This window comes from Cucurbita maxima, unplaced genomic scaffold, assembly GCF_002738345.1.
Source record: "Cucurbita maxima cultivar Rimu unplaced genomic scaffold, Cmax_1.0 Cma_Scf00016, whole genome shotgun sequence".
Taxonomy (NCBI): domain Eukaryota; kingdom Viridiplantae; phylum Streptophyta; class Magnoliopsida; order Cucurbitales; family Cucurbitaceae; genus Cucurbita; species Cucurbita maxima.
Genome location: NW_019272032.1, coordinates 3035806 through 3058496, shown reverse-complemented (window position 1 = coordinate 3058496; position 22691 = coordinate 3035806). Strand labels below are relative to the sequence as shown.

Genomic DNA, 22691 nt, shown 5'->3' with positions numbered 1-22691 from the left:
AATCGTAGTTCCAAAGTCTTTAACATACATTTTCTAACAAGATATGCTCGCATGCTAGCATGTTCTAGCGACCCGTTACAGACGCATTTTAAAATTGTAAGGTTGACAACTATACATGACTAATATTTTTAAGCATTTTAGGCTAAAAAGGTGAGCTTTTATTGAAGGGATGGATGAGGCTCTATGATGTAATTTAATGGGTATTTGCTGCCAAATCCCACCATGTATGGCATCTTCAAGGGGTTTTCCCCCAATATGTAATCCACCTATAAACAACAAAGTTTATGATTGAATTATGAACTTGGGTTGGCTGCAAATGAATCAGTGAACTCAATTACTTGGGATTTTGCGAAGATTTTGATTTGAGAAGAGGAGAAATATTTGGATCTGCAATGAACTCCATCGACGTGGGCTTGGTTTAAGAGTTTAGATTACATGAAAAGCACCATGGAAGAGGTTGATGCATATTGCAAGTTGGTGCTATCTCTTATGAAAAGAAGCCCACCTACAAAACAAGAGGCACAAAAGCTTTTATATATATATATATATATATATATATATATATATGTATTTTCATGGAAGAAAGGTGTGTGATTGTACCAGGCGTTGTAGGAATCTGAGAAGAGCAACTGTTGGGCATCACTGAACAGATGAACGATTCTATATCGCTCTTAAACTTGCTCAATTCTCTCTTTCCTTTATAGAATTCCTGTAGAAAGTTGAGGTTGTTGGAATAAAGTGAAATTCCTATGTACACTATTTTTGAGATCCCATAGGGGAATGAATCATTCTGATAGGAAGTCTGAAAGAAAGCCTAAAAAGGATAATATTTTCTAGTCATGGACTTACAAATGGTATCAGAGTCAAACACCGAACGATGTGCCACCAACGAAGACGTTGGACCCCGAAGGGAGTAGACACTGGACAATGTGTGCTAGTGAGGACAGTAGCCCTGAAGGAGGTAGACATTGGGTGGTATGCCACTAAAGATGCTTGGCCCCAAATGGGGTGGACACTAGACAGTGTGCCCTAATGAGGGAGCTAGGCCTGAAAGGAGATGGACACTGGATGGTGTGCCAGCGAGGACGCTAAGTCTCGAAGGGGTGGACATTGAGTAGTGTGCTAGAGAGAACACTGGGTCTTGAAAGAGGGTGGACATCGATCGGTGTTCTAGCAAGGAAGCTGGGTCCCAATGGAGTGGACACGGGGCGGTGTTTGAGTGGGCCTTGAAGGGGAAGGAATGAATACCAACAAGGACGCTAGCACTAAAGGGGTGGATTTTGAGATCTTACATCGATTGGAGAGAATAAGCCTAAAGAAGACAATATCTGCTAGCGAGGACACTAAGCCACGAAGGGGATGACTAAGAAGCCTAAAAAAAACAATACCCGTTTGAGCTCCAACAAATTTGTTGTCCCAATTGAACTCAGAGGCAGCTTGACTCCACCCTTGATTGCTTACAACATAGCTCAAGTAATTGTATAGCCAAGCAGCTGCCCACAGCAACTCATCCTACAAGAACAAGACAAGGAAAAAGGATTAGCTAATAATAAAGGAACAGTAAAATGGGCAAGAAGCAGAGTAGGATCCTCTAAACTCATCAGCAAACTGAAAGAGCTGCCACCAAAACGACCACGTTTCACACCATTCTAAGTTAACCACAGAAGGTGCCGAAAGAAACAAACTAAAAATAGTTCTCACAGATATGGAGTGTTGAAGAAGGGCTCTTGAGTAATTGGCATCCACATGGCTGAATACAATGGAAGCGCCCGCAAGCGCAGCGGCGGCCTCCGCAGCGGCTTCGGTGCCTGGCGAACTAGGCGTTATCTTGTAAAGCGTTCGAGGAGTGTCCATGTCCTCCGGCCGCTCCCAGCACCGATGAGATCGCCATTTGCATCTCCTACCTGTGCAAATATATTTCATGTCTTTTTAATTTTCAAATTTGGAATATAATTCTACCCTTTAGTGTTTTTTTTTTCATAGTTAAATTATAATTTTAATCCCTCTTGGAATAATTTTTGAAATTTTCATGGTGATTAGATTAAAACTTTACTATAAATTTCGAATTTATATTAATAATGAACGTGACAGAATTTTAATGTGATAAATTATTTGCCGATGTGATAAATGATATTGTCTTTTTTTACTTTTTGAATTTCCTCACAATATTTTTAAAATATGTCTGCTAGAGAGACATGTACACCCTTCAAGGCTTAGCTTCTTTTCTATCGTATTCATTTTCGTTCTCACTCTTTTATTAATTCAATTGGAACCCTGCGACGCCCAGTATCTCTGGCTTTGATATCATTTATAGCCGTCCAAACTCCTCCTTCAAGGCTTAGCCTTCTTGCTGGCACATCACCCGATGTCCAGCTTTGATATCATTTGTAGCCGTCCAAACACCTCCTTCAAAGCTTAGCCTCATTGCTGGCACATCGCCCGGTATCTTGTTTTGATATCATTTGTAGCCGTTCAAACCCACCACTAGTAGATATTGTCCTCTTTGAATTTTTTCTTTTGAGCTCCTTCTCAAAGTTTTAAAATGAGTTTTCTCCGAAGATTTTTTCACATTCTTATAAATAATGTTTCATTCACACCTCTAACCGACGTGTAATCTCATTTTATTTTTGACAATGTAAACATATCTCAACTGATACTGTATCGTTGATTAAAAGATCGGAGGTTCGAATCTCCGTCACATATATTAAAAAAACATAAAAATGTGTAAGCCATGAATGAAAAGAAAGGGTGACGTTATAAATATAAATATATAAATAATAGATGAAAATAAGATTTAAGGAAATATATATTAATAGGAAATAATATGAAAACCTGAGTATAGAGTGTGGTGGGTGAAACATGAGCTTTGAATATGAAATCGGCGCCCCACCGGACGGATCCCCGGAGGTGTTGTAGTTGCATGACAGAACCCATCTCATTTTCATATTCAACGGCGGTCCAACTCAGCAATGTCACCGTAAACGCCATCGGCCACACGAACTTGACATTGTCTCCGGCATGGTAGTAACCCCCCACCAAATTCACCTGCAAAGATTTAACTCAATATTCTTATAATTAATATTCTTACAGCTTGACATTGTGTGCTAGTTTTGTCATACACTCTGATGGGCTCCGTCAGATAGGGCAGAGTCACCGCGCCACATGACTCGTTGAGCAACAGGTAACTTGCCTGACCTCTGCCCCTCAAAGAACAACACGGCCTTGTCCAGCGCATCGCTGTAGTTGAAGGGAGGATGTACTGCCCCACCGACGCCAAGGGTGGGCGAGACGAGGCCACAAAGAAGGATGGAAGTGGCCCAAATGAATGATGGAGGTAGTAGTAGCGGCATTGGATGTGGTAGAAGAGAGTTGATTAATAGAGATGATGAAGGAAGAGATGGGTATTTATACAATGAAAAGGTTTGAATTTTGAGACAAACCCATTTCCACTTTTACATCCAAACACCTAATTCTCCATAATCTTCTCTTCTCAAACCTTCCTCCTCCCTCCCTCTCCAATTTCCAGATTAAAGTCCCTCCTCTACTAATTTAGGGAATTATCATTGGTTTATAATCAAATAATACTCTTTCCATGGGTGTGAGGACTTTTGGGAAGCCTAAATCAAATCACAAAGCCATGAGCAGTTATGCTCAAAGTGGACAATATCATACTATTGTGGAGAGTCTGAGAGTCGTGTTCATCTAACACCTCATTATTTCATCTCAATTTCCCACATTTTTCCTACCCTTCTCACTTGTTTATAAATAATTAATGAGCATATATTCTTTGGGATACTTTCTTTCTTCAAACGGAACGAAGAGATAGAATCAGACCGATTCCCTAAATGTTTTTATGGATATTCCTCAATGTCCCGGCTATTCATGGAACGTGAGAAGCAGATGAATAATCATCCGCTTCCGGAAGAAATCGAAGAATTTCTCGAGAATCCTAAAACTTTCTTCTTTGACAGATGGTCAGAACTTCATATGGATTCGAATCCTATTTGAGAGGTTCACTAGACATCTAAAGAAAGAACCAAATATTTCTTTTATTCTATATATATACATATATTTATATATATTTCAAAGAATTTATTGAATTAATAATAATAATTAAATAGAGAACAAAATGCATTCATAGTATGGAAACAAAAAAACAAAAAAAAAAAAAAAAAAAATCTAAGATTAAAATTGTATTCGAATAAAATCACCCTTTTACTGATACGTGAATAACAAATTAATACATAATGGCTATAATAATAATTTGGTTCATTATGGTTCGGAGAAAATTAAAATTGGGTTTTAACGTTGAATGGATAAAATCTTGTAAATAATTTTTGTAGTTAATAAAAAAATCATAAAAATATTTTTTAAAATGTAGTACAAAAGTACAATAATAATCAATATAATGTGAGTAAAAAAAAAATAAAAAATAAACATAGAAATGACTCAGACCTTGTTTAAATTAAATATGAAAAAATGACATTTCACTACGTCGAGTTTTTATCTTAACGAATTTTTCGGTATTAAATGGTGTTATGAAGAGTAGCCCCATCTTGGTTGGCTGGCATGTAAGGGAGGCAATGGGGTAATTGAAGAGCACCGAACAAGAAAAAACGTGTAACTTTTGTCTGCCAAATCACATTGGAGTAGCAAATTCAAACTGGTAACTTGGAGATAATTAGTTCATTTGGCACCGAATTACTCCAATTTTCATTGTATACTTTTTCGAGTTCTTGTTCATTGTATATATAACTTCAAGCTATGCGTTTGTTTTGTGCTAATGGAAACTTGGTCCATTACATCACTGCATTTTGTTCAGATGAAGAATTCTTTGAGGCGTTAACAACGGAGGAAGTAGAAAAAAAAAGCTAAGAGATTAAGTAGGCACGAGTATGAAAACCAAATAGAATTACCAAAGAATCATGCAAACTTTAAATTGTTAGGCTCGTAACATATTATGATTTATGACCGATAAAACTACAGCAACCTAAGCATAGCTTTACTGGATATATGGCACGTGAAGTTCAAATCTTCACGCTGCACGAAAAAATCTATACCTATGTTTTATACTGTAATGGAAGCTAATTACATGAAAGACTTTACAACTGATATGCAATGGACAAAATGGGGCGTGGTATATCTTTACTCACGTGGCAAAAGAGCCAAAGGTAACGGAAGAACACCTGGGCATACACTCAATACTTGTAAGAGCAAGGAATTTCTTCAACATGTACTATCTTGTCCTTGGAACCAGTGTATCCAATCCATTGGAGCCTTGAGCCTGCGTGGATGGAGCACTGGGTTGAGTAGGAGTCGGGTTAGATGGAGGTCGAGCAGACTGTACAGATTGAGTTGGGTGGATAATTAAGTGGCCATGAGCATCAGAAAAAGCTCGACCAGAAAGACTGCCACGCATTCGACCCGAGGGCTGCCAGTTCTGCTCTGATGATGGATCTACCAAACCCGCAGCCAGGGTAACAGATTGAGACATTCCTCCAACATTTCTCAGCTCCCCAGCAGCTGGCATCCTAAGCCCATCAGGAGTTGTTTGGAGAGAATGGGCTGATCTGAAAGTTTGATTTTGTAATGACATAGCTGAAGATTGTCTCATCAGCTCAGCTCGCTGGGAAGCAACCATTCTTGCATTTTGACTATTAGGTGTTACAGCCGCATAAGAAGGTCCACTATAGCCACCTCCTACTTGACTCATAGCTCTTGAGAATGGTAATGATGGCCGGACATTATTGCTTGGATTCTGATTCCGGAGTTGGGACATCCTTAAATTGAGCGCTTGCTGAAGGTGAGGATTCTGGAAATCTGTTAATAGCCGCGTGGATGGCCTTAAAGCAGTCGATGCTTGAACAGATTGACCAGGAGTGAAGGAATGAGGATCCCGATTCTGGGAGTTTAAGTAGATAAATTAAAGGTTAACATACTCCACCAAAAGATTTAAATGTAAGAAAAGTTAGCATACTCCACCAAAAGTCATGGTCAGTGGGAAAAAAACAACATCAAAACAAATTAACACGTGAAAAATCATGGAAACAAGATAAAATTGCACCTGCGAGGTTGGTGGGTGGTGAAAGGGAGCTAGGTTTGTTGCATGATGAGAATCTCCAGGATGTCTCGGAAATTGTTGGCTCCTTTCTGAATCACGAGATATCGTATTTAAACCATCTCTGTTAGTTGGAATACTTGGTCCGACTTGAGAAGCTGAGGAAATGGTTGTTGTTCTTGAACTATACTGCTGGCCTGATGCTTGGGACGGATAAGGAAGGGCTTGAGCTGTAGTTGGCATCCTGCTTAGGGGTCTCGCTATTGATGTCGTCCTCCCGTACTCAGTGTTTTCATTTGAATTCAAAGCTTGAGTCTGCAAATTATTTTGATCGTACAATGCAGGAGACAAAAAGATGACATGCCCTGGAACCCCCGCACCATGGTTATTAAGGACAGGTGTAACAGGATTAGTCAAGACAGCCGATTGCATAAGGCCAGCAAAATTAGGTGCAGGCGGGTTATTACCAATTGGAGCATCTGTCCTAGCACTTGAGGTTAAAATCCTATCAGTATCTATTCCAGACCAAAAGTCATCGTCCAAGACAGCAGCAAAGTTTTTGTTACCAAGACAAGGTTTTTCGTCTTCAATCTCCAAATCGCAGATGTTAATATCATCATCAACTTCAATAAGATCCAACACATCAGGAACAGTAGACTCTTGATCCCTTTCATTCTGAAGGTTAAGAGAATCATCCAATGGCCGACCATCCCCATTATCGTTTTCAAGTATGGCCTTCCATGATCCATCTGCTGAGATGATCACTTCAGTAACGTTCTCAGCCACTTCTCTAATGACCTAAAGGAAATACAATGGATTCATAGAATGGAATAAAGCAATAAAGTTCGCAAATACACAAGAAATTAAGAAATGGTCTACCACTATACTTGCCTTCATCATATTTTGATCAACACGAATATCCAAAAAGCAAATGTACTGATTACAATGTGGACATCGCCAGGATGGTCTTCTTGAATTTATGCCAATAAAGTTGTAGAAATCAAAGCACTGCAGCATACAGAAAGACAGATATTAAACCTAAAGAAAACTTCCAAGATAATAACATACAGTAAATTCATATGAACTACAAGAAAGTCTAGCAAAAGAACTGAATACATATGTAGAGTGCCAAGGCGCATGCTACAGTTGCCTACCTAATTAAGTAAACTATTGGCATAATTTTTTGTTGCCTAATTTTCTTGTCAGAAATGATTTAAGTATCTGGAAAAGATTTACAACGATCCTGCTATAATTCAAGGTACATCAACACCTTCCAGATGCCATGGCAGGAAATGCTCACCTGAAGATGTTTACAAGAACGACTTTTCACAGGAACCTTGATTCGGGTATAGCTGTTTTATATTGAGAACAGGATGAAACAATCGCCATGTCAATTATTGAGTTGCATAAAAACTGAAAATTGAACCAATTGTAAACTTCATCTGGTGTTTAATGTGTGTATAAGAGAGAGATGACTTATATATATATATATATCCAAGTAACAAGTAAACATTGAGTACCTATCAAACACAAGATATGATAAAAACTTGGAGAGAAAAACCAGGCAAGCAGTAGACAAATTCAATACTAAAGGTCCAAGTGAATGATTAACTGTTAAAGATTCCCTCCATTCACTTTTGACATACAGATTTTCCCAACCAAGGCCTAGAGAATCGCATATCCAACAAGCCCGTGGTCTCTAAAACTTTCTGAAACTCAGTTCTATTCTTAGCTCTATCATGTAAATGAAAATACCCTTTCTCAGATTATTAAACCTACCAATTTTTGGTCAAGTGGAAGTTATTTTGCAACCCACCTTTTGGCTTTGGGACCTCTTTCCCCTCATTCGTATATTTCATTCATCAATGAAATATCTATTTCTTTTTTTAAAGAAAAAAAAGAATCAAATAATAACAATACATCAAATCATATCATTTATTAAAAGCAAAGAATTTATATCATGGTAAATAAAAATGATAAATATATTTAACTTTCATTTTGAATTATTTATCTATCAATAGTAAGGTTCAGCATAAATCTAATTAAAATTTTAAGTCATATGTCAATTAATATTACTCCAACGTTCCCACATGTAACCAAGATGTTTTTCCTTTTGTTAGGAATGCCATCATTCTTTGTGATGTACAGTTTGGGCAGGGAATGTGTATATATATACGTATATATTCAGTCCGACATAACCGATACAGGTATATGTTCATTAGTGCTCCATCTGCCACTTTCTTCAACATGCTACCGGTTCAATATCTTTAAGTTTTAAATCAGAAATTTCTTTCACGTTTTGGTGCACCTCCATCAGAGAAGTTGCAGTTATTTATTCACTTTTAATTTTTGTTAGTTTTATTATCCCGTAGCTTTGGTTTCGTGGGTTTGAACATTTAGCCAATCTCCAAAGGTTTTTCCATTTCAGTGTCAGGTAGTATGGTAAGCCCCTGACAGTCTATGGTGGATCAGCTGATTCATACCCCATTAATCATGCATCTCAGCAAATACATAGTTTCAAGCTTTCATTTTGGAACGACTCCTTGAGAAGGAAAATTCACACTTACATTTTGGAACAATTCCTAAGCTTCATTTTAGACCAGAGTTTTAATCTATATAAAACACAAGGGTATGTCATCACTTTCCTTCGATTGAAGTAGTAGAAAATAACAGTAATAGCAGTAACAAAACATGCTTCCAGCCAATTTGAGGGCTGGTAATTTTTCCATCCCCAAAAACACTGTTCTAGCACAAAATGAAAAGCTGACTCCCTTATAGCAAAGAATTCTCTTTTGAGGCTACTCATTCCCATGCCCCAAATTGTACAGCACCTCCCACAAACGAACTGTCCAGTGGCCATTCCCTTTCTACCCCTCCTAGAGTAAGTATTCACAATTGGGGGCATCAAAACCTATATTTCAGCATCCCCTTTCCCATGTATCCTGCCGGTACCTCACCCATCACTTCACGAATTATACAAGTTGGTCTCCAATTTTGCTACTTTCATAGATTTGGTTATGTTTAATCCTCTTTATTGGTGTAGCAAACATTCTTTCTCTGGCTATAGTCTCGCCTCTTTAATTACTGATTTGGAGATCTTTTATGTATTACACCCACCCTTCGGCAATAAGGAGCGTTTAACTCCTCTTATTTCATTCATCAATGGAAATGTTTCATTTCTCAAAAAATATCCATGAACAGTTAAATCTGATGCTTCCTCAATGGTGAAAATGAATAAAAATTATCTGTTTCAGATCAGAGACGAAACAGTTAAAGCCTATGCTAATTATCTAAGACATCAAGAGGAATTCGTACACAAATAGCATACAAAGAGCCTAAGCTAATTATCTCAAAGAGCCTAAGCTAATTATCTCAGACATCTAGAGGAATTCATACAAAATAGCATACAAATAAATCAAAGCACAGTAGTTTCTGGAAGTATTAGAATTGTATGCAAAAACTGACTATATAACCTTATGGGGCAATTAAGAGATATTCGTGATGGGCCCTCGATTATATCAGAATCTGAAACCCAAAATAAAATTATATTAAGCAAAGCACATCCAAAACCATGGCATAAAGAAATGTGAATACATTTAAGCCAGACACCCTAACTGAATAATAAGGTATAATGATAAATAAATAGAATATAAAACAAAAAACAACAAAAGAAGATACCAACTTCCCTTCATAATTGTAGCTATACCTGAATCCACAGTAGACACAACCGGCTGTACATAATCTTGCAGCACCGAGGAGTCAGGCAGTGGTGCAGTACCCATAATGGCAACTGCTATAACATAATGACCTAAACAAAGATTAAATGTCCTTTTAGGGTTATACTCTAAAATAGTAACTACCAAGACGCTTATAATTGGAATTATACCATAACTTACCATTGAAGTTACCAATCGCTTGGAGAAGATTTGCTCCTAATTTAAGCATATGAGTAACATTCGTTGGAAGCTGTGGCCCAGTATCCTTAAAAAAGATATGATGCTAGTAAGAAGATTCAACTAGTAGATGTAGAAGAGTCTTGTACATCTGAACTAACCATGAATATATTTGTCCTTCCATTGACTCCCTTCCCATTGACAAGAAAGCTATAGATTATAAGAAAATGGAATAAACAATATAGCATAGATATAATTGAACTTAGTTCCATCTCAAAGGAAGGGATTTGCGTGTTAGACATACTTAACCTGTGGAGGACTGATTATGCAAGCAGACGTCTCAGTATTATCCTTTTGAGCAACAAACAGTAGCTGCAACGAATATCAATTTGCAAATATAGAATTTAAGAGGAAGAATACTGGTGGACTACACTTATAGTGAATAACAATCAGAAATATTTGAAGTTTGATGGAGTTGTTGTTCACATACTTACATGAACAAACAATTTTGACCCCTAACCTTTTCTATTTTCATCCTACTAAAGGATAATACATGGTAACATCCATTTGACCAATCCAAAAAATTCTAATAGCTAGATATATAAACCAAACTAGATATCATCGATATTTCATTTAACTTGAACTGAACACTAATCATGTAAACAGTCAAACATGAAATTGTAGTAAACTCCTGGAGCCAACTATTCAACATATTAAATATTCCACAAGTTTATTGATACCAAATAGAGTAAGGTCAAGTGACATTGATGTAAGGTGCCTACACTTGTAATTGCTCTGTCTTGTTGTTTGTGTTTTTTGCTGATTCTCTAACTCTGTTTTTAAAAAACTGTAGCCATTGGGATTAGTTGTTTTAATTAGGTATTTACACGACAAGCTGTCTTAATGCTAGTATAGATACTAGCCGTTTTATTCTTTGGAAGAAATAACCTTCTTTTATAAGATCTTATCACATGGATCTTACACCAATACACCAGATATACTCCAATTCCAAACTTGGTGATCAAAGCTGTCGGGAGACTTTATGGTATCCGAAAGAAAAACATTCATGAAACCAACTTATTATTATTTGATTCAAAGGAAAGAACACTAAAGCTAACTAAATAAACAATATAAAAAACCCTCATGGGAAAATTCCCAGTTCCACTAGCCTCTAAAATATACCAGTAACTTACTATTTTATCCTGCTGTGAAAACTGCATTGTCTTTGAAATATTGAAATCTGTAGCAAACACTCCATAACCAGGCTAGCACAGATAAAACATTAATGTCAAGGTATATCCAAGAAATAAATTAAAATTTTTAAAATATTTTAGGAAAGAATTAAGCAGAGAGACAAGTAACCACCTTAACTTCCATAGCCGCAACAATCTGGCCGAGCTTCAAGTGCGGAAAAAATCTGGGTGCGTATGCAAAAAGAAGGCAAAAAGGAAACCATTTCAAAATAATCAACTCAAAACCCAGCATGACCAACAAGGTACATTAGAAATTAAATGATAAGTCTGTTGGTGATTGATGGTAATAAAATGTGTGAGTTAGAAAAAGGGAGGGAGGCATATTTTGGAATAGTTTCTTTCGAGAGAACTAAAGCTCTCTAATGTTCAGTAAACCTTCGTATTTTCTTTTGACAATACAATACATCTGAACCCCTATATTATTGAGTTCCATCTTAAGTTTACATTCCTATTAAATTGGTACTTGAGAATTATTTTCTTGAGAATTGATTCTAAGTCTAGAGGAACATAACTAAAAACAAGAAATATTCTGGAGGAGATAATACATAATTGCAGTTAGCTTGAAGAAAAATAACAGGACCAAATTGAAACACAAGACTAAGGGAGAGGTGCAAAGTGAATAATACTTACCTACTGACAAGTTAGTAGACATTTTCCTACTGACCACCATAAAAAGCTAGACAGCTATTTATTCTTTAAAAGAAAAGAATATATCTTCTCTCTTCTCGTTTTGCTATCCTCTCTCTTAGTGGTCAAAATCCTAAGGGTGGTTTGTAGAAAATTCCTAATCACTGATGAGAAGGATGAGAAGGTAAGCATCTATTCCATCCAAGTTCATCTAAAAGAAAATTGAAGTGGAGAGGTGAAGGGAAGAAGATGAAGTAGTCGAATTCAAACCCTATGAAAATCTGGACAGCACCTCATGAACCAAGGGGGGAGGACTGAGTAACGTCTAAAAGTCTAGAAAACATTGGCAAAGGTAGCGTAGAGTCAAAATACGGAGAATCCTCTAAGACCTAAACTCATACAGATTAAACTTAAGGCTCACAAACCATACACTTACTGAAGAATCACGAGTTAAAGGATGAAATTTATAAGAGGGAGTTCCTTTGGACTCTAATAGCTGTTTTTTGAAGAAATACTTAGTTCTTAAACAGATTGACAATGGAAATGTTTTGGAAATGGGATTGTGCTCGACAATGTACACACACACACACCAAAAAAAAAAAATAATAACTTGTCCAATAAAGGTTAAATTTTTGTTAGTGGGGGCAGCATATCTTTGAGAAAAAAGGGTTTTTTTTGTTATTCATTTTCCATAATTAGTTCCATTAAGGAAAGGATTATTTGAGGGTTCTTTTTTGGGACTGTGAGGTAAGTGGTGGAGTTTAAAGAGGATGGGGTTCTGGTGCTTTTCTTGCAATGAGGATTATCATACTTCGTAACTTTTCATTGATATCCATCCTTTTCCGAGAAGAAGATAAAAGAAGACAGAATGCTGATAAACCAAAAATGAAATTCACACCTTTCCATAACTGCAGTAATCGTGGTAAGGGAATTATTTGGTCCAGTATTAGTATCTCCAAAGAAATCACTACCAATCTACATGACATAATAATTTCTCATCAAATAAAAAGATTAAAAATTCCAGAAATGAGCGCAAACTCTTATTAAGAGGACAAGTACCATAATATTTTTAGGGAAAAATAAAATAAAAAGAACCTCATTAGCAAGACTGTAGAGATCCTCTGCCTCCTTTTCTGAAAACCATCTCACCTTGCAAGCATTCTACCAAGAAAAATATATAAGAAAGCTGAGATATTTGTAACCAGATAAAGCTTCAAAATTATTTGTATTACCAAAAAAAGAAGCCAAGTGACTAAATCATAGTGTTGACTAACAAAAAGAAAAAGAAAATTTCCTCGTGGGCAAAAAAAATTTCAAGCCAAGAGGGGAAAACAAAAAACCTGAGTATCTTATGTCTTTCTGCATCATTGTTACAATGATTTCCAATGAGCATATTTATGAAGATTATTTCAATTGACCTTAACATTTATAACACCCAAAGAGATGCTAGAGAGGTGGATAATTAAGCTAACAAAGGTTATGCATTGATTTCAAAAGTGAGTACAGAAAGGAGAAGTGCCGCCTGTGTAAATACCCGGGGCTTAAGGAAAGAAGACTTAGTTACAACTAAGATAAAAAATAATAATAATAATAATAACAATCCTAAGGACTTAACTAAAATTAAGACAATTACAAGTTTGGCACGAGGCCTACACACAGATAGTATGACCCCAAATATGGAAAAATCTCATATTTATATATATATATTGATAAAAAGAAGAAAGAAAACAAGGGCATACAAAAAAGAAGCCCACAAGAGAATGGTCTTTTTTCTATGTTTGATAATGAAATAATTGAAAATTAACTTCAAATGACCAAAATTTTAGAAATGTTGAAATGTTTACGAAAGCTGCCTTTGTTCTCTGTTAGATGATGAGCAATCCAAATTGAAGGCTCCTCCTTCGTCAATCATTTCCTCTTCCCATGATGTTATGGAGTCAAGGCTCCCATTGGATCTCCCTAAGCTGAGTTCAGTGTCCTGTTCTCGTTCCCCCTTCACCAAGGAAAATCTCTTTCAATATGGTGGCGAAGTCAATATTACATTTAATGAATTTAAGCCTACAGTTTTAGTTTTCAAAGGGGTTCACTTGATGTTTCTCGTCACTTTCTGCTGCCTCATCGCTTATATCAGCTGAAGTTCCTTTTTATTAGCTTAATCGGTCATCGGTGCTCAATTATGCCTTTGGTTGTTGATTCTTCAGTTTGGTGGCTCTCGTTGGATATTTTTGGTGGTGTTGGCTGGCTTTGGGGCCTCTTATCCTCCTTGTAGCTCTTCTTTCCTTTTTGGTGTATGCAGCTACGGCTTGTCTTGTGGACTTTCCTGCCTTTTTTTTTAGGGGGGTTTTGTTAGGTTGGTTTCTATTTGTTCTCAGAATGCTTGTTTTGCTCTATTTAGGTTATTTTGGTTGGGTGTTTTGTTCTTTTCTCTCCATATCGAAGTTGTATCCATGAACTTTTTTATATCTTTTCATCAGTGAAAAGATTTTTTTTTTTTTTTTTTTTTTTTTTTTTTTAAAAAAAAAAAGATAGCATAGCAGTTCATAGTAAAGTTAAAAGCTCCAAAAAGAATATTCTAGCCATTGCTAGCTGATGTAAAAAGAATGAAACTTCCTCTTCTCCTCCAATTTAAACTTAAAGTCGAGTGTTTCAAGATAAACTACTAAACTCCATAGATAAACTTCATTTGTAAGCTACTCACCAAAAGACTGTCTATCCCTAGAGTTGCTGCTGAAATTGTTACTTATTTATAACAGATTACTACTCATCTCGAACATTTATTTAATCATACTGTAACATTAATAAAAAAAAAATGTTGCAACATAAACAAATGTGAACACTAAAAAACTTAGTCACAAGTCATATAATATAAAAATATGACACAAATGCAAAAGACGAAAAAAAAATTACCTTGGTGGATATCATGAGCACCATGACTGCTGCTTTTAAACGATGAGAATGTTTCTTCTGATACATCTGGACAAATAAATATTCTATGTGAACTAATTCTTTAACGAACTCATACTAGAGAAGATATTGCAATCAGATACAAAATTCTGAATAAATAACTGATACAAAGTCACTTAACATGAGTCTACAACCCAATCTAAATATTATAGAGATAGGCTAACAAACCATCTTCCAAATCCAAATGCAACCTTACGCCCAACATCTTAAACCCCCACCCCACCCCCCTGCCCCCCATACGTTTAAGTTCTAGTAACTCAATAGGCAGTTCAGCCCAACCTACTAAATGACCGGCCAAAATCTCTAAGGTATAGCTTAGAACCAAAACAAGAGTGCCAAATAATTTGAAGATGACACAATCAACTATTTGAGAAGGTGTAACATTTTGTAGTGAGGACACCAAAACGAGGAATGAAAATTAACAGGTAATTTGACAGAAATTAGTCATTCTAGGGACATGAACGATCTTAAGTTGCTGCTTAAATAGACCAGCATTTTATAATTTAGAAAAAAGGGAAATGAAGTATTCTTTTTCCCTTTTTTTTTAATCGGAGTGGGGCAAATAGATTTAAAACACCAGAATTTCCTGTACATCTAGAATAAAAGATATTACCTGTTTCAAGAGATTGGGTAAGCCGTGAACATTAGATGGAACAAAGTTGTTTGCAATTGCAAAGTCAATACATCTGTATTATCAACGTTAATCAAGTGAAGTCAAGAAAGATGATAAATCGATGATTATGAGCAGAAGCTAAGGCACATACATAAAAAGTATTAGAAAAAATTAAATTGTTAAAACACTAAATCATAAATAATACCCATAAACTTTGCCCCTGTTTCAAAAATACTCATATTCTTTCAAAAATTGTAATATTACCCTTAACCTTTTTATAAATATTTCAAATACTTGGAGTAGAAAGACGTTTAAAATGTTGAATGAAAAATCAACATAACTAAATATTGTTCTTTTAGACTTAACCTAGATAAGCATCCTAGTTCCTGCCAACATCGATTTTCTGTACAACATTTTAACGGATTTCTAACTCGATGGTAGTTTTGAAACATTAAGAAAACTCAAGGGTTACATTGCAACTTTTGAAAGAAAGTAGATATTTTTTTAGATAAGGGGCAAAGTTCAAGAGTATTTTTTTACCATTTAGCCTTAGTAAAAAATACTCCTAAATTTTGCTCTTTGTTTCAAAAATACTTTTATTCTTTCAAAAATTGAAATTATCCTTAACTTGTGACAAAAAAAATCAACATGGCAGTAAACCTAGAATGATGTGGTGAATACTAGGACACTTGTCTAGATTAAGTCTAAAAGAATGACATTTCGTCACGTCAACGTTTTGACCAATATTCTAGTAGATTTTTTTGCTCAAAGGTAGTTTTGAAATATTTAAGAAAGGTCGAGGGTAATATTGCAACTTTTGAAAGAAAATGGGTACTTTTTAAACAAATGACAAAATTCAAGGGTATTTTTTTATAAATTTAGCCTAAAAAATCCAATTTTGTTCACACCAGTAAGAACTAATAATTATAAATAACATTTGAGACAAACAAAAGTACATAATTAAAGATACAGAGGTATTTACAACAGTAACCTTGCACGACAGGAAATTAAAGATATAACATGAAACTTGTATAGTCAAACACGTGAAGTGACATCACAATAGAACAAGAGACCGCAGAGTTCAGGAATAAGTGAGAAATTCATTCTAAGTTGTCACCTTCACCATAACCTAAAAATCCTGAATGAGGCATTTGACTTGAGTTAAGAGTACAATAGAAGTACAAAGCTGATACAACAATTGAGTGCTATAATCCAATAATATTACTGTTAGATAAAACAGGAAAGCACGAATAAGGGCACAAACATTCAACAGGCCTGCTCTCTCACAAAATACACAACACATGGTAAATCCCCACGGACAACTACACTCCTAAGTCCTATCATATGCTAGCATAACCGAATAATGGCCACTGGTCCCCCCATACAATTACCAAAAAAAATTATCTGATCCCTAACCGACTCCCTCCATCTTGCATACAGCATGTCTCCTTACCAAAATAAATAAATAAATAATAAAAAATAATTGTATGCGATTTTCCAGGTCTATGAAGCATGACTGGGAATCACAACCACGAAAGAGAATCACCTCAAAATAATTTTAACAACAGTAAGAGGAAAATCATTCGTTCAGCTTTAGTGGTAAATGAGGTGGTTAATCAAATCTGAAGGATGAAGAAAGAGGATGTTCGTTTTAATAATATACCTCAAAAACTCACACGATCTTGTGGACTGACGTTTTCTTTTTCCTCTTAGAAAAGAAAGGTTAGCAGCAATGGCAATGGACATAAAATTTGTAATCGTATATTAAGGGAACCAGAAGGAAGAATTCTCCCCTCGAGAAGTTTGAGGCAACAGAATTCTTTCTCCTCTTTCTTGTCATCTTAGTCTTTTACGTTCTTAATAGATTATGAGGAAAGAGAAAGAAAAAAAAAATGTCTTGCTTATTGTTTTCTCGAGGTCCCCTAATATTGGCAGCAAATAATTCAAACTATATCACCTTCATTTTGCCGCAATCTCCTATACTTTTGGCTTAAGATGATAAAGAACTTGATAACATTATCCAATTGATGCTAATTTCATAGCATCAACTAGTATGATAATTAGTCTAGCCAAAAGAGCGCTTGCTGGCAATAATATCAATCAAAAAGAGGTGTGTGACAGAAGCCAAAAGGCCATGATGTTAAGTTGGAGCTTGGCCTCAGAACTTTGGGGGATTTTGACGTAGGTGATTCAGGGTATTGTTTGTGATTTACTTTATAGTTGATATGATTAGATTAATAACTTTAACTAACCGCTTATCTTTTACTTAGATTGATAGATGGTTTGTTTATAACATTGTCCCAAAAGTCCCATAACGAATAAAGGTAGGCCTTGGCCCTGGAAAACAACTGAGTTTTGAAAACAAAATACAGGAAGCATGCAAAAGTTAACTGCAACCACTTGTTTAAATATTCTTTCTCCATAAAAAGAAACCGACTTTCGAAATATGTAGGCATCTCTTCTTACGAAAAAGAAAAAAAAAACAAAAAAGTGCTTTCAGACTCATCTTTTTCATGATGAAAACCATTCGTTTCTTTAATTTGACACTACTACAGTGAAGGAAAAATCACAAATCATGCATCATGCAAGAAAACGCAGGAAATTTTCAAATCAAAGAGAACAGTCTGAACCAATGCTGCAACACAATACTTCCAACCACGCCCAAATGCCGTCTTCCAAACAAACTACTCGACACTCCATTTTCTACCAACCACCTAAACTGTAGGTATTCGTATTACCAGTCGCAAATCCTCTCAACTAACAAAATTTCAAGAAGAACATACAGAGCGAATTTCTACAATAAGAACAATAAACCGACTTGGAAACCCTAAATGATTCATAAAATAAATAAATCAATCAATCAAAACCTGGCAAGGGAAAAGCAGAGATTGCAGAAATAGGCAGGGTCGATTTGATCGTAACGGTTGACGTGCGAAGTTATACCATCGATGTACAAGGAAATTCTATTCGAGTACATCTCATACGGCAATGGTGTACCCATCTTCAGCCGCCCACCGGAGCAAAACCCCTTCCCTCCAGCTGTATGAACGATGCTTCAGCAAACTCGGAGGCGGGGAAATCCGTAACTGGCCAGTATGTTTCCTTCCTTGCAGAGTAACTAAATTAATGGTGGGAAAATAATATAAATTAATTAATTTTTATATAAATTTCCTTATTTTTATATAAATCTTGATTCGAATTTTGATTCGAGTATAAATCGTTAATAAACTTGATAATCTTTCATATTCTCCTAACCTTAATCTGAACTGAAATGTTTTTATATTTCAATTACTACAAAATTAGGGTTTCATATATTAATTATTCGTAGAATAGAGGAAGTTGAATTAATTAAATGGTGATGTTTTAAATATGAATCAGTGAAGATAATCAACATTAATTAATGAGGAAAAGAACATAAATTGAATTTTCGTGGGCTGCATCCATCACCAAACCCCATTTGGAAAAATCAAAGTTAATTGGTGAGAAAATGAAGTTGGTACCACATTTTCCTGACTCTATTTTCCATTAAAATGATGTGTACACAAAAACTACTCTTTCTTAGGTTATCGTATTATTAATATTAATAATCTTTTAATTTTCTTAATTTAAGCCCGTCTACCCACTCAAACTGTAATAAAATAAGTAAGATAATTCACGCAGATAGCGTCTTAATGCTACAATGAGCACCTAAACGAAATACCATTAGTCAATTTGCCTTATATGGGGCAACCTTCCAGTGACTCCAAGTATCTCGATGGTGTTGCTCGAGCCACACAATTCTTAAATTACATATAATTAAAAATTGACGAGTCCTACATGCGTAAAAGCAACGGTGTGAACATCTTATGTTTGGTAGGAGTACATGAACTTGGTCCATTAAATAGGTTTTTTATTTAAATTACGAGAAAAAAAATTTCAATCCCTTCACACATATAACAAATAAAATACAATCAACCGGTGCCATATATTTATAAGTATATGAATCTTAATTTAAATATTTAGAATTCATCCTAAACAAGTATATGTATGCAAAAAAAAATATAATAATAAAGGGGACAAAAGTAATATTATATATATATATTAATGGAAAATGAAAGGTAGTTGTTAATTTCCACCAATTAGTTCACTAAATAAAATCCAACCACCCAAAATAATCGACAAATATATATATATATAATCGGTAAAATATTTAATTATATTTATATATAATAGTTTATAACAAGGTAGTCACAAAATTTTAAGATTTAAAGTCTAAAATTAATTATATTATGAAAGTTCTCCAATCAAAATTAAAATTTTAACTTAATAACAATAATTAATTATGGAGTTAAAATTCAAAATAAAATAAAATGTAGCATAATGGTATATATCTTCTATTTAATTATTGAAGTTTCGATTTGTTTCACATTAATTTAAAATCTTCTAAAATACCTATTTTGGTTTTTTACTATTATATATCTTTTTTTATTTTGTTAAAAATAAATAAATAGTCATGATAAAAATGTATAGGATTGTCAAATTTTAGATTATTTTTGAAGTTTGAAAGTTAAATTTATAATTTAATTTAAAGAAAAAAAAGTAAAACGAATAAAATTACAACACTCACAAAAAAAGTTTAAAAAATTATATTACTATTATTAAAAATATATCTATTAAAATTTAAAATTAATATTAACACTTTTGAGTATTTTTTAAATATAATAGTGATATTTTTTTAAAAAAAGTTTAATTATATTAAATAAAGTTTTTAATAGTATGGCAATTTTTCTCTTCTTTTTAAGTGTTTAAATGTATTTTGAAAAGTTGAAAGCCTATTTTTATTAATTTATATATATATATATTTATAACTAACAGACCGGAAGACTTGAAAAGACCGTAATAATAAAAAAAAAATAAAAAAAAAATTGTAGAGAAGAAGAGGGGAGTTGGTGGGAGGAATTTTTTATTTTTTATTTTTATTTTTTATTTTTGTAGCGGCGGGGCCCATTCGTTTTTGTCCCAGTTTTAAACGTAATTAAGCTTCTAGAAGCACCATATACAGCCTACCTATTTTGCAACCACCACTCGGAGTTTCCATTTCCTGATTTCCACGTGTCTCACTCTCAACTCTCACAGCCTTTTTCTTTTTTCTTTTTTCTTTTTTTTTTTCTTTTTAATGGTGGCATTACTGTAACGAAATTTTGTGGACTCAATTTTTAACATATACTTAGATGTATTTACACATTTTCCCGTCCCTCAAAATAATTGGAGCAGAAATTAATTATACTCTTAATTATAAAAAATACCCATTTCCTTAAATTCTATCTCCTTAAAACAAAATAATTTCTTTTTTCATATCTTACATTAAAATGAGTTAAATCACAAAATATACCAATCCTTTTTTATTTCAATAGATATTATTACGATCAAATAAAAATAAATAAAAGATTTTAGTTTGGTGGTATGAATGGATGACCAACTTTGACTTAGGTTTCTCGTGAAATGAAAGGTTAATAATGAATAAGCGACCAATAGAAAAGTTTAAATACATTAACCATTGAAAAGACCGTACTATTATTCAATTGGTCATTGACTTTGACTTTGCTTATTTTTATCCGCCTGCCTTGTAGCTTTAGAATTCAAAGTCTTCTTGTTCTCATGTATCCAACCAATTTAGCATCGACATTTTCCAAAGTTCGTGAATAATTTTAGTGTGTGTAGGGTGTTTGATGAACATATATGATATTGAACGTTGATTTGGTGAGACAACCAACTTGATCGAAAAAAATTAATGATCGAGTGCTTCAAACAAAATTCCAATCATTCCCACGAGCAAATGTAAGTCCTTCCCCAATAGCTATTATTATTATTATTATTATTATTATTATCTCATTAAATGCATATCTTTAACTAATTAATTAATTAATTATTCATCCCGTGAGATGATCCGCGTAGAAAATGAAAAATAAAATAAAAATAAAAGCAAAAGGATTGATTTTGGAATATTTTAAATAATCGGTGAACGATGTAAAGGGCGTAGTTGGTGAATTGAATGGAGGAGTAAATTTTACGTCTTTTAGGGTCAAACAGCTTTAAAGCGGAGTTGACTTTATTTAATATTTATTCTTAATATATACCATTATTTATTAATTAATTTCTCCAATAATTTTTCTGTCCATATTCTTTTAATCCCTCTAAACGGTGGCTGTTTTTATTTCCCCTATTTAAAAAAATTATCAAAAATACATCTCGTGATATATTATATATATAATTTTTATAAATCAATAAATTAATCATTGGAATTTAATAAATGGCAAACAGATTGAACTAAAAAAGTGGCAAACAAATCAAAAGAAGTCAATAACACACTCTTCGGATATCCACTAATATGTGACAAATAATCAAATGTTCATATTTTCTTGAATGGGTAATGATTTAATTAAATCATGTTATCTTATATTGTATTATGATGCCTTGTGGTTCAAAATTTCCATCCAAAGCCTTTATTATTAGGTTTCTATGGTTAACATTCATCAAATTGCTCCATCTATGGTGTTTCAAAATTCATCCATTCAAACTATATACATCAAAAAAGGATCATTATGGTAATAATCCTAATATTTTGGGAAATTGCAAAATAAAATTAAAAAGCTAGTTTCTAAACTCGATGGAGCTAATAAACCCTTATATACTCTTCCTAATTGTATGTTAGTTTTTTTTATTGGGTGTTAGATGTGATCAGAGTCGAGTCGAACTTAATTGTATTAGGGAATAATCATGGGTTTGTGATCAAATTTAGGTTTATGTTTATGATTTTCATACGAACCATAATCCATATTGCCTTCTTAAATTTGAATGGAATGGTAAGTGTATGAACGCCATTGTTAGAATTAAGTTTAAAGTATGATTAACTGATTACTCAAACTAAATTCATGAATTAATTAACTGATTACTGAAGCTAAAGGAGCCATTAATTTTGTAATCTTATCGAAAGACATTTAGGAGTTGGAGCAAAATACAAACAATCTGGCGGTCCCACTCCCACATCGTTCTTTCCTCCTAAAAAACGCACAAATATGTATATATTCCCTTTTCCATTTCCGCTCTCTCTCTCTCTCTCTCTCTCTCTCTCATCACTCTGTCCTCTCCTCCCACACCCGCGTCGTCTTTCTTTCTCTTCTCGCCCCACTTTCTCCGGCTCCACCACCACGCCCTTTTTTGAACCCCCAGCTTCTGACGACGCGTTCTGCCACACAATACTTTCCCCCATTACTAACCAAACAAACCCCCCCCCCCCCCCCCCC

General features: G+C 34.4%; 1 protein-coding gene and 1 pseudogene across 2 annotated transcripts; both read right to left on the bottom strand.

Moving 5' to 3' along the window:
• Nucleotides 1-75: 75 nt before the first annotated feature.
• Nucleotides 76-3350, bottom strand: LOC111491409 (annotated as a pseudogene).
• Nucleotides 3351-4890: 1540 nt separating this feature from the next.
• Nucleotides 4891-18521, bottom strand: LOC111491198 (E4 SUMO-protein ligase PIAL2-like). Of its 2 annotated transcripts, none has more exons than XM_023139994.1 (16): nt 18276-18521; nt 15409-15481; nt 14739-14804; nt 12927-12992; nt 12730-12806; nt 11317-11368; nt 11145-11216; nt 10256-10323; nt 10113-10161; nt 9955-10039; nt 9765-9866; nt 9532-9583; nt 7329-7410; nt 6950-7066; nt 6065-6856; nt 4891-5902 (listed from the first exon to the last, which is right to left on the bottom strand). In XM_023139994.1, the coding sequence occupies exons 1-16, from the start codon at nt 18407-18409 to the stop codon at nt 5237-5239; spliced, it is 2553 nt and encodes an 850-aa protein (XP_022995762.1). In that variant the 5' UTR covers nt 18410-18521; the 3' UTR covers nt 4891-5236. The 2 variants fall into 2 exon arrangements, with proteins under 2 accessions (XP_022995762.1, XP_022995763.1); XM_023139995.1 differs by having other exon boundaries at nt 7359-7410.
• Between the last annotated feature and the right edge of the window lie 4170 nt (nt 18522-22691).